Raw genomic sequence first — 19,294 nt, 5'->3', positions numbered from 1 at the left:
CTTTATGTTCTGCAGAATCTCACATGAATCCACTAGTGTTATTTCTTCAAAGACATGGTTGGAGGATCAATTTACCAAAAAGTTTCTTGTTTCCTCAGACAATGGTCACCTTTTTAGGTTTCCAGATAGATTCAGTGTCCATGACTCTGTCTCTAACAGACAAGAGATATTTGAAATTGGTTACAGCTTGTCGGCACCTTCAGTCTCAGTCATTCCCTTCAGTGGCTATGTGCATGGAAGTTTTAGGCCTCATGACTGCAGCATCGGACGCGATTCCTTTTGCTCGTTTTCACATGAGACCTCTCCAGCTTTGTATGCTGAATCAATGGTGCAGGGATTATACAAAGATATCACAATTAATATCCTTAAATCCCAATGTTCGACACTCTCTGATGTGGTGGTTAAATCACCAGCGTTTAGTTCAAGGGGCTTCCTTTGTTCGGCCAACCTGGACTGTGATCACTACAGATGCACGTCTTTCAGGTTGGGGAGCTGTTTGGGGATCTCTGACAGCGCAAGAAGTTTGGAAATCTCAAGAGGCGAGATTACCGATCAATATTTTTGAACTCCATGCAATTCTCAGAGCTCTTCAGTTCTGGCCTCTGTTGAAGAGAGAACCGTTCATTTGCTTTCAGACAATATCACAACTGTGGCATATGTCAATCATCAGGGTGGGACTCACAGTCCCCAAGCTATGAAAGAAGTATCTTGGATACTTGCTTGGGCAGAATCCAGCTCCTGTCTAATCTCTGCGGTGCATATCCCAGGTGTAGACAATTGGGAAGTGGATTATCTCAGCCGTCAGACTTTACATCCAGGGGAGTGGTCCCTCCAATCCAGATGTTTTCAGATTGTTCAGATGGGGGGGTCTTCCAGAGATAGATCTGATGGCCTCTCATCTAAACAAGAAACTTCCCAGATACCTGTCCAAGGATGATCAGGCGGAAGCAGTGGATGCGCTGACACTCCCTTGGTGTTATCTTCCTGCTTACATTTTCCCTCCTCTAGTTCTCCTTCCAAGAGCGATCTCCAAAATCATCATGGAACAATCGTTTGTGTTGCTGGTGGCTCCAGCATGGCCACACAGGTTTTGGTATGCGGATCTGGTTCGGATGTCCAGCCGCCAACCTTGGCGACTTCCGTTAATGCTGGACCTACTGTCTCAAGGTCCGTTTTTCCATCAGGATCTCAAATGATTAAATTTGAAGGTATGGAAAAGTCAGAGGTTTTTCTGACTCAGTGATTAATACTATGTTACAAGCTCGTAAATCTGTCTCTAGAAAGATTTATTATCGAGTTTGGAAGACCTACATTTCATGGTGTTCTTCTCATAAATTCTCTTGGCATTCTTTTAGAATCCCTAGAATTTTACAGTTTCTTCAGGATGGTTTGGATAAGGGTTTCTCTGCAAGTTCCTTGAAGGGACAAATCTCTGCTCTTTCTGTTTTATTTCACAGAAAGATTGCTAAACTTCCTGATATTCACTGTTTTGTACAGGCTTTAGTTCGTATTAAGCCTGTCATTAAATCAATTTCTCCTCCTTGGAGTCTTAATTTGATTTTGAAGGCGTTACAGGCTCCTCCATTTGAGCCTATGCATTCTTTGGACATTAAACTTCTTTCTTGGAAAGTGTTGTTCCTTTTAGCTATCTCTTCTGCTAGAAGAGTTTCTGAATTATCTGCTCTTTCTTGTGAATCTCCTTTTCTGATTTTTCAATGCGGACATCATCTGCAAACCAGCATGCATTCTTAGCCCCACCAACTTTTCTCAGGATAAATGTGAAGCATTTGCAAACTTCTTCAGAGTCAAGATTTCCTCAATCAGAACCACTATCACAGCAGGCCAAACAGTTACACACCAGAACCACTACAAAGGAATGCCAGATTGCCCCAGATTATGGTCCACTTTTACAAATGTGTATATAAAAGAATTTAAAAACACCATACTAACGTTGCAACCTACTATGTGTGACTTAGACCCTGCTCCAACTCAGCTCATATCTGGATGCATTGAAACACTCGCCCCAGTCCTCACAAAAATAGTGCAGTGTTCACTAAAAACAGGAGACTTTCCAGATCCTCTAAAAGAAGCTGTGGTAAAACCACTCCTAAAGAAACCTTTATTAGACCCAGACTGCATGACTAATTACAGAACATTATCCAACCTCCCATTTCTGTGGAAAATAATTGAAAAAGTAGTGGCAACTCAACTGGAAGCCCATCTATCACGCCTAAACATATTCAATCCTTTCCAGTCAGGCTTCAGATGCCGCCACAGCACTGAAACAGCGCTAGTCTGAGTGCTAAATGATCTCCTCATGGCAAGAGACAAAGGTGATTACTCCATCCTAATCCTCCTGGATCTCTCAGCTGCATTTGATACCATTGACCATAGGATTCTAATAGAGGGCTAGTAGTACATCTGTGGTCTAGGAGGCACAGTCCTTAACTGGTTTAAATCTTTCCTCGCTGGTAGATCACAGAGAGTAATATCAGGATCAAGCTCATCAGCACCAACAGAACTAGCCTGCGGAGTTCCACAAGGATCTATCCTGTCTCCCATGCTATTCGCAATTTACTTACTACCACTGAGGGACATCATTAACCGACATGGCTTAAGGTATCATTGTTACGCTGATGACACACAACTCTACTTCTCCTTTGATCCAGATACTACAGACCCAGCATGCCACATAAACAGTTGCTTAACAGACCTCATAGAATGGATGAATGCTAGCTGTCTCAAAGTGAACCCGGACAAAACAGAGTTACTCTTGGTGAGGGGACCCCGGGCATCAAAAATATCCCACGATCACCCAACTGGCCTGGAGCTTGGAGGCTCTGAACTCGTTAGTTCAGCAAAGGTACGAAACGTCGGAGTGCTGATTGACGCTGGACTATCTTTTTGTTTGTTTTTTAAATATTTTTATTGAGGCAATTAACCGATACAGCAGTCACAACATGAAGGATAACATCTCCAAAACATCAGTACAAGTCCAAAGACGTATACAATAATATATCAGTAAATGGGGTGTTACCAGGCAGAGTGTTACCCTCCCTCCATGCCTCTAGTTTTAATGGTTACGGCGCTAGCATCTTCCATGGAATAGAGATCCTCTCATAGGATCTGAACACTGGGCCTAACTGAAGACATGTCTCAGACAACTTAGACTAATCTTAATTGGACATTGTATAAATATTTTAGGCTTGTTTATAAAACTAATAGCAAGCTCATTAAATATACAATTACTCAAAACTGTGTAAAAGAGAAGAAGGAAAACAAACTTCAGGAACTGCTTCACAGAAAAATCTAGGTACTAATATATGAAGGAATACAACTGTTCACATCTATATAGATGGCATAACATCAAAACGACAAATAAAGGAATAGTACAGTAGCTATATAAAGGAGAGAATAATTCCACATGCAATTAGCCATATATAACAGGGTAATAATTCAAATCTATCAGTGTCTCCCTTCGTTAACTTTTGTGCTTGAGCACCATGCCCGTAGGCCTGACACATACAGTAAATGTTAATGCAAGCTAACAGTTATACTTATTATAGGGGTAAGCAGTCAGGAAAAATTAAAACACATAAGGATAAACATAGGAATTCTTTCATTAAAAAATTCGGAGAGCCTAAGTGACACTCCTATAGAGACAAACTAGATCTAGGCTCTACAAACAGGGCAGAGGCTACCTAACTCTGCCAAAAAGGGGGTTACATAGGATAAGCTATTAATCCCTAGCCCCATAGTTGAGGGGGGGAGGGAAGTCTTCAGCATTTAGGGAGCAGTCTCTTCTCCAAGTTGTGTGCGGGTAGGAGCCCCAGAGCCCGACACAATAATGACTCTGAGGGTGCCAAGCTTAGTATAGGCCTGTTCTCATAATAAACTAAATGTTTTGACCTAATTAATCTATGGACAATTACAAACTGGGCCCACTCTACAATGATCCTTTTAAAATATTCAATTGTCAGCTTGTTTGCACTAGTTAATAATAACACTTGTATATGCTTTACATTATGTGTGCAGACTATTGAAACCTTGCGGCAAGCATAATATAACAGGTGCCCCCTAAAGACTAAATATTTCTCGAAATTATGGCTTACTGTCCACCGCCACCAACGAGGCACTGTTAAAGTTTTAAACTGAGGCATCCTGTACTGAGAACATATAATCTTACAAGGTAGAAAAGCATATTAGCAGCGTAAGAGAGACTGAGTAGCTTTATAGCATTGGTAAGGTATGGCACAGACCCATAGTTCCATATATACAGAAGGGTGGCTTCCCTCTTTACAATATATTATACCTCTGTTTCATAGGAAGCTAGATGTATAACCAGACATATGGGAAGGGGAGCAATCAACCAATCACAATCATCCCAGCAGTCCGGTCAGCATATAGCAGAATCATGGCATGCATTAATCACACTGCTGAACATAAAAAAAAAATCTAGGGCAAAACACATTTAACTGTAAGGAGAAAAGGGTAGGATAAAACTTGTTCATGGCAGCGTCCTCATTGTAAGAACAGTCAGATCTTCATAAACAGGCAAACAAAGAAAAAGGGAAAAGTTGTAGATTCAAGGTCTACACATCTTCAGGCCATAGTTTTCACACATATAGTGCCCTTAAGTCTAACAGTGGAGATTCTCATGAAAGCTATGTCCTGGGTCATTAAGGCGCGTGTGTTAGGGTCAAAATGGTGTACTGGGCCTGACCAGTCGGCATCCCCTGTCGCACTTGAGATATCAGCCAACTCCAATTTTGACACGGTTGTCAGAGCGCCAAGTGCTCTCGCCCTGCAAAATTAATGTGGCTGCGATCAAGGGAGGGACTCTTGTGCAGTGCGGCTCTGGACCCCCAAGCATGAGGAACTCCAAATGTGAGATAAGTAGAACCCCCCATGGGCAAGCATCGGCTGTTCCCACCATCACACACCTTACGGCAGGAGCCTCTCTACTCTTGTGAACGATTCCCTCTGGGGCGCCTGCGAGCCATGGTCCCACACAACAGGTGAGTTCACTGTACCGCCGGAGTCGTCATTCCCGGGCTCGATCCGCTCTCTCTTGGGTAGAACAGGCACAAAGGGAGAATCTCCTACCGCCAGCTGTATGGTGTCAAGCTGCGTGCAGCAAACTGCCACTCCCGCCTCATCAAGTTTATTCAGCTTGTTTTTGAAGCTCTCCGCTTCTACCGCTGCAATTAGACAGTCAAATCTATTGAGTATTAGTTGCTCATACTCCAGAAGCAGGGCTTGGATTTCAATAAAAGTGCAAACCTCCATTACAGAAGCGGTAAAGTCCATGCAGGAAGTTGCTTCACCCTTTTTTGATTATAAGCACAGCTGACGTGGAGTTCCCAATAGTATCTCAGTTCAGATTGCCATATATCATTATTTTTGTATGAATTGTAGTAGTTTTCCCCAGAAAGACTTAAATAAATAAAATGTAAAGCCAGGAGCTCCACCAACACACGTCTCACTGCCTCGGCTCTTGGCTCCGCCCCCCGCTGGACTATCTTTTAAACAGCAGATTTCCTCTGTAATAAAATCTGCCTACTTTCATCTGAAAAACATAGCCAGGATACAACACTTAATTCCACCGGATGATATGCCAACATTAATCCATGCATTTTTATCCTCTAGGCTAGATTACTGCAATGCACTTTACTTGGGCCTCCCAAAAAAAGAACTCCATCGCCTTCAGACAGTACAAAATGCAGCAGCCAGACTATTGACCAATCAATCTCGCTCCTGCCACATAACACCTGTTCTCCACTCCCTGCATTGGCTTCCAATTAAATGGCGAACATATTTTAAAATTCGCCTGCTGACCTTCAAAGCCTTAAACAACCAAGGCCCACAGTACCTGAAAGAGCTCCTGACACCCTACATTCCATCCCGTTCACTTAGGTCAGCCAACACATCCCTCCTCTCAGTGCCAAGAATAAGGACAAACTCAGGCTCCAGAGCATTCTGCCACGTTGCTCTTACTTTCTGGAACTCTTTACCGTGTGCAATCAGAGAGGCACCGTCCTTACAGACTTTTAAAAAAAAGCTAAAGACCCACCTCTTCCATCAGGCATTCAGTCCGTTTATCTGACCTTCAGAAACTCCTAACTTTTATGTCTTATGTTGGTATATTTGTAAAGTGCTTTGAGTCTCACAGGGAGAAAAGCGCTATATAAATCACAAATTATTATTATTATTATATTTAAATTTTTACCTAAGGTTGTGAATTCTAACAACATTAGTAGAGAAATTGTTGTCCCTTCCTTGTGTCCTAATGCTAAGAATTCTTTGGAAAGATCCTTACATTCTTTGGATGTGGTAAGAGCTTTGATATATTATGTTGAAGCTACTAAAGATTTCAGGAAGACTTCTAGTCTGTTTGTTATATTTTCTGGTCCTAGGAAAGGTCAGATGGCTTCTGTTATTTCCTTGGCTTCTTGGTTAAAGCTTCTGATTCTTCAAGCTTATTTGGAGTCGGGTCAAGCCCCGTCTCAGAGAATTACAGCTCATTCTACTAGATCAGTCTCCACTTCGTGGGCTTTTAAGAATGAAGCTTCAGTTGATCAGATTTGCAAAGCGGCAACTTGGTCCTCTTTGCATACATTTACTAAATTATACCGTTTTTATGTATTTGCTTCTTCAGAAGCAGTTTTTGGTAGAAAAGTTCTTTAGGCAGCTGTTTCAGTTTGATTCTTCTGTTGCTGTTTTAAGTTTTTCTTGTCATTAAAGAATAAACTTATGATTTGGGTTGTGGATTATTTTTTCAGCGGAAAATTGCTTTTTTTTTATTTTATCCCTCCTTCTCTAGTGACTCTTGCATGGAGTTCCACATCTTGGGTATTGATATCCCATACGTCACTAGCTCATGGACTCTTTCTAATTACATGAAAGAAAACATAATTTATGTAAGAACTTACCTGATAAATTAATTTCTTTCATATTGGCAAGAGTCCATGAGGCCCACCATTTTTTATGGTGGTTATGATTTTTTGTATAAAGCACAATTATTTCCAAATTCCTTTGTTGATGCTATTTACTCCTTTCTTTATCACCCCACTTCTTGGCTATTCGTTAAACTGAATTCTGGGTGTGGTGAGGGGTGTATTTATAGGCATTTTGAGGTTTGGGAAACTTTGCTCCTCCTTGTAGGATTGTATATCCCCCACGTCACTAGCTCATGGACTCTTGCCAATATGAAAAAAAATGAATTTATTAAGTAAGTTCTTACATAAATTATGGGGTTTTTTTATAGTAAATTATAAGATATGATGAAAATAATGTTTTATCTTTAGAAAGTCCATTTAATGGCGAGAAAATCAATATTTCTTCTGTTATGTGTGATCAGTCCACGGGTCATCATTACTTCTGGGATATAACTCCTCCCCAACAGGAAGTGCAAGAGGATTCACCCAGCAGAGCTGCATATAGCTCCTCCCCTCTACGTCACTCCCAGTCATTCTCTTGCACCCAACGACTAGATAGGATGTGTGAGAGGACTATGGTGATTATACTTAGTTTTTATAACTTCAATCAAAAGTTTGTTATTTTACAATAGCACCGGAGCGTGTTATTGCCTCTCTGGCAGAGTTTGAAGAAGAATCTACCAGAGTTTTTGCTATGATTTTAACCGGAGTAGTTAAGATCATATTGCTGTTTCTCGGGCCATCTGAGGGAGGTAAAAGCTTCAGATCAGGGGACAGCGGGCAGATGAATCTGCATTGAGGTATGTAGCAGTTTTTATTTTCTGAATGGAATTGATGAGAAAATCCTGCCATACCGTTATAATGACATGTATGTATACTCTACACTTCAGTATTCTGGGGATGGTATTTCACTGGAATTACTCTGTTAAAAGTACATTAAACCTTTTAATAGGTATTTATTATGTTAAACGTTTTTGCTGGAATGTAGAATCGTTTGCATTTTCTGTGGTACTGAGTGAATAAATATTTGGGCATTATTTTTCCACTTGGCAGTTGCTTGTTTTAATTGTGACAGTTTCGTTTCTCTCTCACTGCTGTGTGTGAGGGGGAGGGGCCGTTTTTTGGCGCTCTTTGCTACGCATCAAAAATTTCCAGTCAGTTACTCTTGTATTTCCTGCATGTTCCGGTTCATCTCTAACAGAACTCAGGGGTCTTCAAACTTCTTTGGAGGGAGGTAGATTCTCTCAGCAGAGCTGTGAGATTTATATATTGACTGTGATTAAAAAACGTTGTTTTAATTATTGTTACTTTACTAATGGGAACAAACCTTTGCTAAAAGTTGTGTTGTTTTTAAGGATTGATGCTATAACTGTCTTTTCAGTTCAGTATTTCAACTGTCATTTAATCGTTTAGTGCTTCTTTGAGGCACAGTACGTTTTTCTTAAATAAGATTGTAACCAAGTTGCAAGTTTATTGCTAGTGTGTTAAACATGTCTGATTCAGAGGAAGTTACCTGTGTCATTTGTTCCAATGCCAAGGTGGAGCCCAATAGAAATTTATGTACTAACTGTATTGATGCTACTTTAAATAAAAGCCAATCTGTACAAATTGAACAAATTTCACCAAACAGCGAGGGGAGAGTTATGCCGACTAACTCGCCTCACGTGTCAGTACCTGCATCTCCCGCCCGGGAGGTGCGTGATATTATGGCGCCTAGTACATCTGGGCGGCCATTACAGATAACATTACAAGATATGGCTACTGTTATGACTGAAGTTTTGGCTAAATTACCAGAACTAAGAGGCAAGCGTGATCACTCTGGGGTGAGAACAGAGTGCGCTGATAATACTAGGGCCATGTCTGATACTGCGTCACAGCTTGCAGAGCATGAGGACGGAGAGCTTCATTCTGTGGGTGATGGTTCTGATCCAAACAGATTGGATTCAGATATTTCAAATTTTAAATTTAAATTGGAGAACCTCCGTGTATTACTAGGGGAGGTTTTAGCGGCTCTTAATGATTGTAACACTGTTGCAATACCAGAGAAATTGTGTAGGTTGGATAAATACTTTGCGGTACCGGCGAGTACTGACGTTTTTCCTATACCTAAGAGACTAACTGAAATTGTTACTAAGGAGTGGGATAGACCCGGTGTGCCGTTCTCACCCCCTCCAATATTTAGAAAGATGTTTCCAATAGACGCCACCACACGGGACTTATGGCAAACGGTCCCTAAGGTGGAGGGAGCAGTTTCTACTTTAGCTAAGCGTACCACTATCCCGGTGGAGGATAGCTGTGCTTTTTCAGATCCAATGGATAAAAAATTAGAGGGTTACCTTAAGAAAATGTTTGTTCAACAAGGTTTTATATTGCAACCCCTTGCATGCATCGCGCCGATTACGGCTGCGGCAGCATTTTGGATTGAGTCTCTGGAAGAGAACCTTAGTTCAGTTACGCTGGACGACATTACGGACAGGCTTAGAGTCCTTAAACTAGCTAATTCATTCATTTCGGAGGCCGTAGTACATTTAACCAAACTTACGGCTAAGAACTCAGGATTCGCCATTCAGGCACGTAGGGCGCTGTGGCTAAAATCCTGGTCAGCTGATGTAACTTCTAAGTCCAAATTACTTAATATACCTTTCAAGGGGCAAACTTTATTTGGGCCCGGTTTGAAAGAAATTATCGCTGACATTACAGGAGGTAAGGGCCACGCCCTGCCTCAAGACAAAGCCAAAGCTAAGGCTAGACAGTCTAATTTTCGTCCCTTTCGGAATTTCAAAGCAGGAGCAGCATCAACTTCCTCTGCACCGAAACAGGAAGGAGCTGTTGCTCGTTACAGACAAGGCTGGAAACCTAACCAGTCCTGGAACAAGGGCAAGCAGGCCAGGAAACCTGCTGCTGCCCCAAAGACAGCATGAACCGAGGGCCCCCGATCCGGGACCGGATCTGGTGGGGGGCAGACTCTCTCTCTTCGCCCAGGCTTGGGCAAGAGATGTTCAGGATCCCTGGGCGCTAGAGATCATATCTCAGGGATACCTTCTAGATTTCAAATTCTCTCCCCCAAGAGGGAGATTTCATCTGTCAAGGTTGTCAACAAACCAGATAAAGAAAGAAGCGTTTCTACGCTGTGTACAAGATCTGTTATTAATGGGAGTGATCCATCCGGTTCCGCGGTCGGAACAAGGACAAGGGTTTTACTCAAACCTGTTTGTGGTTCCCAAAAAAGAGGGAACTTTCAGGCCAATCTTGGATTTAAAGATCCTAAACAAATTCCTAAGAGTTCCATCGTTCAAAATGGAAACTATTCGGACAATCTTACCCATGATCCAAAAGGGTCAGTACATGACCACAGTGGATTTAAAGGATGCTTACCTTCACATACCGATTCACAAAGATCATTTCCGGTATCTAAGGTTTGCCTTCTTAGACAGGCATTACCAGTTTGTAGCTCTTCCATTCGGATTGGCTACGGCTCCAAGAATCTTCACAAAGGTTCTGGGTGCCCTTCTGGCGGTACTAAGACCGCGAGGAATTTCGGTAGCTCCGTACCTAGACGACATTCTGATACAAGCTTCAAGCTTTCAAACTGCCAAGTCTCATACAGAGTTAGTTCTGGCATTTCTAAGGTCGCATGGATGGAAAGTGAACGAAAAGAAGAGTTCTCTTTTTCCTCTCACAAGAGTTCCATTCTTGGGGACTCTTATAGATTCTGTAGAAATGAAGATTTATCTGACAGAAGACAGATTAACAAAGCTTCTAAATGCATGCCGCGTCCTTCATTCCATTCAACTCCCGTCAGTAGCTCAATGCATGGAGGTGATCGGCTTAATGGTAGCAGCAATGGACATAGTACCCTTTGCACGTCTACATCTCAGACCGCTGCAATTGTGCATGCTGAGTCAGTGGAATGGGGATTACTCAGACTTGTCCCCTACTCTGAATCTGGATCAAGAGACCAGAAACTCTCTTCTATGGTGGCTTTCTCAACCACATCTGTCCAGGGGGATGCCATTCAGCAGGCCGGACTGGACAATTGTAACAACAGACGCCAGCCTACTAGGTTGGGGCGCTGTCTGGAATTCTCTGAAGGCTCAGGGACAATGGAATCAGGAGGAAAGTCTCCTGCCAATAAACATTCTGGAATTGAGAGCAGTCCTCCATGCCCTTCTGGCTTGGCCCCAGTTAAAAACTCGGGGGTTCATCAGGTTTCAGTCGGACAACATCACGACTGTAGCTTACATCAACCATCAAGGAGGGACAAGAAGCTCCCTAGCAATGATGGAAGTATCAAAGATAATTTGCTGGGCAGAGTCTCACTCTTGCCACCTGTCAGCAATCCACATCCCGGGAGTGGAGAACTGGGAGGCGGATTTCTTGAGTCGCCAGACTCTTCATCCGGGGGAGTGGGAACTTCATCCGGAGGTCTTTGCCCAAATACTTCGACGTTGGGGCAAACCAGAGATAGATCTCATGGCGTCTCGCCAGAACGCCAAACTTCCTCGCTACGGGTCCAGATCCAGGGATCCGGGAGCGGTTCTGATAGATGCTTTGACAGCACCTTGGAACTTCGGGATGGCTTATGTGTTTCCACCCTTCCCGCTGCTTCCTCGATTGATTGCCAAAATCAAACAGGAGAGAGCATCAGTGATTCTAATAGCGCCTGCATGGCCACGCAGGACTTGGTATGCAGATCTAGTGGACATGTCATCCTGTCCGCCTTGGTCTCTACCTCTAAGACAGGACCTTCTGATACAGGGTCCATTCAAACATCAAAATCTAACTTCTCTGAAGCTGACTGCTTGGAAATTGAACGCTTGATTTTATCAAAACGTGGTTTTTCTGAGTCGGTTATTGATACCCTGATACAGGCTAGGAAGCCTGTTACCAGAAGGATTTACCATAAGATATGGCGTAAATACCTATACTGGTGCGAATCCAAAGGTTACTCCTGGAGTAAGGTTAGGATTCCTAGGATATTGTCCTTTCTACAAGAAGGTTTAGAAAAGGGTTTATCGGCTAGCTCATTAAAGGGACAGATCTCAGCTCTGTCCATCTTGTTACACAGGCGTCTGTCAGAAAATCCAGACGTCCAGGCCTTTTGTCAGGCTTTAGCTAGGATCAAGCCTGTGTTTAAAACTGTTGCTCCGCCATGGAGTTTAAACTTAGTTCTTAACGTTTTACAGGGTGTTCCGTTTGAACCCCTTCATTCCATTGATATAAAATTGTTATCTTGGAAAGTTCTGTTTTTAATGGCTATTTCCTCGGCTCGAAGAGTCTCTGAGTTATCAGCCTTACATTGTGATTCTCCTTATCTGATTTTTCACTCAGACAAGGTAGTTCTGCGTACTAAACCTGGGTTCTTACCTAAGGTAGTCACTAACAGGAATATCAATCAAGAGATTGTTGTTCCATCCTTGTGTCCAAATCCTTCTTCAAAGAAGGAACGTCTTCTACACAATCTGGATGTAGTTCGTGCCCTCAAGTTCTACTTGCAGGCAACTAAGGATTTTCGACAAACGTCTTCCCTGTTTGTCGTGTACTCTGGTCAGAGGAGAGGTCATAAGGCTTCGGCTACCTCTCTCTCCTTCTGGCTTCGTAGCATAATTCGTTTAGCCTATGAGACTGCTGGACAGCAGCCTCCTGAAAGAATTACAGCTCATTCTACTAGAGCTGTGGCTTCCACTTGGGCCTTTAAGAATGAGGCCTCTGTTGAACAGATTTGCAAGGCTGCAACTTGGTCTTCGCTTCATACTTTTTCCAAATTTTACAAATTTGACACTTTTGCTTCTTCGGAGGCTATTTTTGGGAGAAAGGTTCTTCAGGCAGTGGTTCCTTCTGTATAATGAGCCTGCCTATCCCTCCCGTCATCCGTGTACTTTTGCTTTGGTATTGGTATCCCAGAAGTAATGATGACCCGTGGACTGATCACACATAACAGAAGAAAACATAATTTATGCTTACCTGATAAATTCCTTTCTTCTGTTGTGTGATCAGTCCACGGCCCGCCCTGTTTTTTAAGGCAGGTAAATATTTTTTAAATTATACTCCAGTCACCACTTCACCCTTGGTTTCTCCTTTCTCGTTGATTCTTGGTCGAATGACTGGGAGTGACGTAGAGGGGAGGAGCTATATGCAGCTCTGCTGGGTGAATCCTCTTGCACTTCCTGTTGGGGAGGAGTTATATCCCAGAAGTAATGATGACCCGTGGACTGATCACACAACAGAAGAAAGGAATTTATCAGGTAAGCATAAATTATGTTATAATATATATGGGTACAGTTAATGAGTAAGAGGAAAATTACAGTTAAACACAAACACCACAAAAATGTAAAAATAGCCTTGGTCACAAACAGACAGAAAATGGAAAAGTGCTGTGGTCATTAAGGGGTTAAAAGAACAAGAAACCCAAAAACATTTTCATAATTTAAATAGAACATATAATTTTCAACAACTTTCCAACTGACTTCTATTATGAAATTTGCATCATTCTCTAGATATCCTTTATTGAAGCAGCAGAAATGCACTACTGGGAGCTAGCTGAGCACATAAGGTGAGCCAATGACAAGAGGCTTGTATGTGCCACTAATCAGCAGCTAGCGCACCATAGTGCATTATATGCTTTGCCACAAAGGTACCCAAGAGAATAAAGCAGATTTGATAATAGAAGGAATTTGGAGAGTTGTTTAAATTTGAATAATAAAAGTGTAATTGTGACTTTGCTGTCCCTTTAATGTGTTTCTAATGACTTGTTTTACCGGTGTATAAAATAGTATAAAGTGTATGGGAAATTTTACCTTTAGGTTTAGTTTTTATGTAAAATAACTGTTTGCTGTTTGTAATTTATGTTCATTATTAAATTGTACACAGCCTTTTAAATGACCTGAGGCTCCGGCTCCTACTTAGCATATGCAGTTAACATTATATAAAAATATGTCTGTTATTGGCTGTTAGCTGTCACATGGTACAGGTGCAGCAGAACTACATTTATCAGAAAATAATCTACTTCTCTTTTTAAATTCATAGTACGTTTTATTGCATTGTATTTTTATTATGCACCTGTGGTTTTGTAATTCTATATTTTATGGTACTTTTAAATGGACTGAATTTGCCAAAAGAACAGATCTCATATTATCTCCATGTAAACAAAAACATCTTTATTTTCTTAACTCTAGCCAAGAACAATTGAAATTAACATTTTAGTGCCTATCTCTCCCACACACCCTTGCAGTGTGATTTAAGACAACTCAGTATTGACCAAGAGAAGTTAAAGGACTGGGGGTGGAGCACATGACAAAATGTCTGACAGTGAGAATTAGTAGGAAGTACAATACTAACACTGCAGTATCCAATTTAACTTATATTTAAACAACTGATATTTAATATTTCTTTCAAGAGAAAATATTGTTTCATAGAAATGATAAAAACAAAGATTATAATATTTTTGTTAAGTTGTTATATGGCCCCACTTAAATAGATTTTCTACCATTATGTTGAATAGATCTGTAATAATCTAATCAGCTGATCTGTATCACATGAATTGTTATGTAGGCCTTTATTTATACCATACGTACAGTTAATTAGAACCATTATTTATTATCCCTTTAAACCATTTAATATACTTTTTACAGACACGGCCAGAGCACTGAGAGATATCAGGTATTGATGTTACTGCAGTGAATAAGGGAACCTTCTTCCTGAGCACAGACATTGGAGCCTGTTATCAGCATGAACTCGTATGTGTTAGGTGAGTAAAATAGATATTATGCTGACTTTAATTACTGGGAAAATAGAATAGATCACTCATTAAACAAATATAAACTATTATATTTATATCCGCGTCTTTAAGAACATTTGTGTCAGTGACAGTTATAAAGAAAGAGTAACCCCCATTGGGCTGAGAAAGAGGGTAAACAATACTTCTCCCCCCTCTATGCTTTTAGACGGATCATGTCCAACAACTACCTAACCTCACCCCCATACCTGGTTCATTACTCAGAACACCTGCAACTCCACCTTCCTCTGCCCTGACCTCGCTCATGGAACATCCATAACTGCACTTATGCCTTCCTTGTTCCCATGTGTGAAACACCCACAACTCCTCCAGTGTTCCCCAACCCAGAACCACCACTGTGTGTTTAATTTTACAGTGACTAATTATTATTATTATTAAACTAATAAAGTTTTTGGCTGTTTATATAAATCAAACAACCACACCCTCTTAAAACATCTCACACTGATTATTAGTCTGTGATGATTAAGACATCATGTTCTCACCCAACTGGTTGAGATGTGCAGTTGCTTGTGCAATGTTAAAGGAGGAGGGTTGATGCCTCCTCTCTTGCCCAGAATACAGATGTACTTGTTCCCTGGCTGAGAACATTATCCACATGCACCTTGTTTAATGGGCCCTTTAACTTGTTTTTATCCGCAGTTTAGTTTATTATGATATAGTTATGTTTACATTTATGTCACCCTTTTTTAATTTGTGATTTACAGGTAAATCAATTTAAAAATACAAAAAGGAAGACATTTTTGAGTATAAAAAATGTTTTTTTTTTATTGAGATGGATTATATTATAATGAATAAACATTCTTATTTTTCTTCCATTTCTTTTTATGTAGACAATCACTTAAATAGTTCATATCCATCCTTCACTACAGGAAGCATCAGAATGATACTGCAAACTCCAATAGTCTTAGACATTAATGAATATTAACAAACATTGGGGATATCACAGCAGATATTTAAAGAAGATGGTGAATTGGCAGGAACTGGGCAGCAATCATTATGTACAGAGAGTAATTTAGTCATCAATCAAGAGGACAACATTTATGCCTTATCTATTGAAATGATTATCCCAGAGGATAAACCACACATATTTACTGAGTACTCAAAACATTTAAAAAAAGGGAAAAGTCTACAGTCTGGCCAAATGATTCATACAAAGGAGAAACCTTTCAGATCTACAGAATGTGAAAAAAGCTTTAGATGGAAGTCTCATCTACTAGAGCACTACAAAATCCACACACGTGAGAAACCATACACATGTACTGAGTGCGGCAAATGTTTTACACAAATGGATTATCTGAAAAATTATGAAAGGAGTCACAGAGGAGAAAAGCCTTTCACATGTACAGAGTGTAGAAAAAGTTTTACACTAAAGAGTAATCTGAAAACTCATGAAATTATTCACACAGGAGAAAAACCTTTTATATGCACAGAGTGTGGAAAAAGTTTTACAAAAAAGAGTAGTTTGAAAACTCATGAAAGGATTCACACAGGAGAAAAGCCTTTCACATGTACAGAGTGTGGAAAAAGTTTTACAAGAAAGAGTAATCTGAAAAATCATGAAAGGAGTCATACAGGAGAAAAGCTTTTCACATGTACAGAGTGTGGAAAAAGTTTTACAATAAAGAGTAATCTGAAAACTCATGAAAGGATTCACACAGGGGAAAAGCTTTTCACATGTACAGAGTGTGGAAAAAGTTTTACAGAAAAGAGTAATCTGAAAACTCATGAAAGGATTCACACAGGAGAAAAGCCTTTCACATGTACAGAGTGTGGAAAAAGTTTTACAAAAGAGAGTAGTCTGAAAACTCATGAAATGATTCACACAGGAGAAAAACCTTTCACATGTACAGAGTGTGGAAAAAGTTTTACAAAAAAGAGTCATCTGAAAACTCATGAAAGGAATCACACAGGAGAAAAGCCTTTCACATGTACAGAGTGTGGAAAAAGTTTTACAAAAAAGTGTAATCTGAAAAATCATGAAAGGATTCATACAGGAGAAAAGCCTTTCACATGTACTGAGTGTGGAAAAGGATTTATAAACCAGTGTGATCTAAAAACTCATGAAAGGATTCACACGGGAGAAAAGCTTTTCACATGTACAGAGTGTGGAAAACGTTTTTCACAAAAGAGTAATCTGAAAACTCATGAAAGGATTCACACAGGAGAAAAGCCTTTCACATGTACAGAGTGTGGGAAAGGATTTACAAACCAGTGTGAACTAAAAACTCATGAAAGGATTCACACAGGAGAAAAGCTTTTCACATGTACAGAGTGTGGAAAAAGTTTTACAAAAAAGAGTCATCTGGAAAATCATGAAAGGATTCACACAGGAGAAAAGCCATTCACATGTAATGAGTGTGGAAAAGGATTTACACAAATAAGTAGTCTGAAAACTCATGAAAGGATTCACACAGGAGAAAATATGTTCATATGTACAAAGTGTGGAAAAAGTTTTGCACACATTAATTCTCTGAAAACTCATGAAAGGATTCACACAGGAGAAAAGCCTTTCACATGTACAGAGTGTGGGAAATGTTTTACACAAATAAATAGTCTGAAAACTCATGAAAGGATTCACACAGGAGAAAAGCCTTTCACATGTACAGAGTGTGGGAAATGTTTTACACAAATAAGTAGTCTGAAAACTCATGAAACGATTCACAAGGGAAGAAACCGTTAACATGTTTAGAAAGTAGGGTTGCTATCTTTTGCACAGCCGATTATCTGATACTTTGCAAATGGGCGTGTTTGAGGATGTGGTTAGGGGTGTGGCTTCACACGACCTTAAAGGGACATTCCAGCCAAAATTGGAATCCACGTGAATGCATTTAAGTTTTGAGTAGAAGCATTTTTGTTATATACACGTTTTAGAAAAAAATGCTTCTAATAAGTTATAGTTGTTTAAAAAGTGTATTTAAGTATGCACCATGCACCAGCATTTTAAACACAGCACTTGCTCAGAGAGCCTAAGGTGCTTTTACCATCTGGTAATGACTTCAATTTGTTCATTGATGATATGATACAAGACCCACTGGTGCTATGAGCAGCTGCAGTGTTTAAAATGCCGGTGCACTGAGAGTATCTAGCTATGCTTCACATGCACTTGCAGATAAAAATATTATCACTAAAATAGTGATAACTTTTACTAGAAACATTTTTGCCAATACGTGTTTATTGCAAATATGTTTCTATCCAAATATGTAATTCAGGGCTCGACAAACCCAAGAGCCTGGGAGCCACTGGCTCCTAGAATTTTACCCCTGGTTCCTAACTTTTTGGGTTATTCTCCATATATCTATATACAAATCCAACTGTCTGGCTCTTAAAAATATGCCTGGCTCCTAAATATTCTTACGGACTCCTAATTTTTGAACATATTTGTCAAGCACTTGATGTAATTCATCTGTGTATTTAAATTTTGACCAGAGTGTCCCTTTAATAAAATATATTTTATAGGATTCTCTCATTTTGAAGGATGCATAGTAATATATTTCCACACAGACTACGCGGGGGGGACTGTGATACGACCCCCCTCCCTGTGCCTGGTTCTTCCCCCCCCTCCCCCCCTTTTCCCCCCCCCACTCTTCTGACTGCTCTTTCTGCTCTTTCTCGGAATAAGGTATACACTGTTCTCTGCCTGCAATTGTATTTTATAATTCATCTATAACTCAACCCTAACTCTTTGACTACTTTTCACATTCACACTTCTCTAATGGTTATTAAACATAATTAGAAACTATAAAGAGCTATAAAAAGGTAAATGCCGATTCCATAGATTAAGAGGAACCTCACATTTCATATAGCTCGCTTTACATAATCCCCACAACGTGTTTAGAGGTGCTGACTTATTCCTTACCATAACTATAGCTATCGTATTCCATTTACCTGCTTTGCAAACTGTTTACTTTTATAATTAATAAGTCAAGGCTCAAAAGTGGCCTTTTTTTCTTTTATATACCCCTTAGAGAACTCAGATTTGAAAAATATAAAGGAGGTATCATATATATAATCTCGCTTGCAGATTAAACTTGTTTCTCGTGTACCATAGCAGACATCCATAGGTTATGCCTGACTATTGTTGTATTGTTTTATGTTTTTGTAATTTTTCATTTGTCTCTTGAGTATATTTGAAACTGGAAATCATTTATCTTTTCTCTCGAACTCACATTGTTTATATTGTCTGCCTCATTTACCTCAATAAAAAATTTTATTTAAAAAAATATATATATATATTTTACCATTTTTTGGTCTGTCAATAAAGGATTGAGTGTTATAATGTTTAATTTAAGACACACACAGCAAATATAGATAGATGAGAGAGATGATAGATATATACTGTTTGGTAGACAGACTGACAGAAAGGTATATACATAAACACACACACATATATATATTATACACATTGGTAGATACAGACATTTAAACAGATGGATATAAAACAGATAGGCATAAAGAGACAAATATATAAATAGATACAGACTAGTAGATAGTTGCTTACATATAAAGAGATAGACCAACAGACCGATATAGAGAGATAATAGATGACAGAGAGCAAGACAAA

At 40.0% G+C, this 19,294-nt stretch overlaps 2 protein-coding genes across 2 annotated transcripts in view; one reads left to right on the top strand and one right to left on the bottom strand.

Annotated features, from left to right (window-relative positions):
• The window catches only part of LOC128659954 (gastrula zinc finger protein XlCGF26.1-like), a 472,524-nt gene that overhangs the window by 258,964 nt on the left and 194,266 nt on the right, over positions 1–19,294 (bottom strand). The gene's annotated exons all lie outside the window — the stretch shown is intronic.
• Positions 14,569–18,301, top strand: LOC128659953 (gastrula zinc finger protein XlCGF26.1-like). Its single transcript, XM_053713544.1, has 2 exons — positions 14,569–14,685; positions 15,564–18,301. Exon 2 carries the CDS (start codon positions 15,791–15,793, stop codon positions 17,411–17,413), a length of 1,623 nt encoding a protein of 540 aa, XP_053569519.1. The 5' UTR covers positions 14,569–14,685; positions 15,564–15,790; the 3' UTR covers positions 17,414–18,301.

This window comes from Bombina bombina, chromosome 5 (assembly GCF_027579735.1).
Source record: "Bombina bombina isolate aBomBom1 chromosome 5, aBomBom1.pri, whole genome shotgun sequence".
NCBI lineage: Eukaryota > Metazoa > Chordata > Amphibia > Anura > Bombinatoridae > Bombina > Bombina bombina.
Note: the sequence above shows the minus strand (reverse complement) of the source record. Positions and strands in the feature narration are given on the sequence as shown.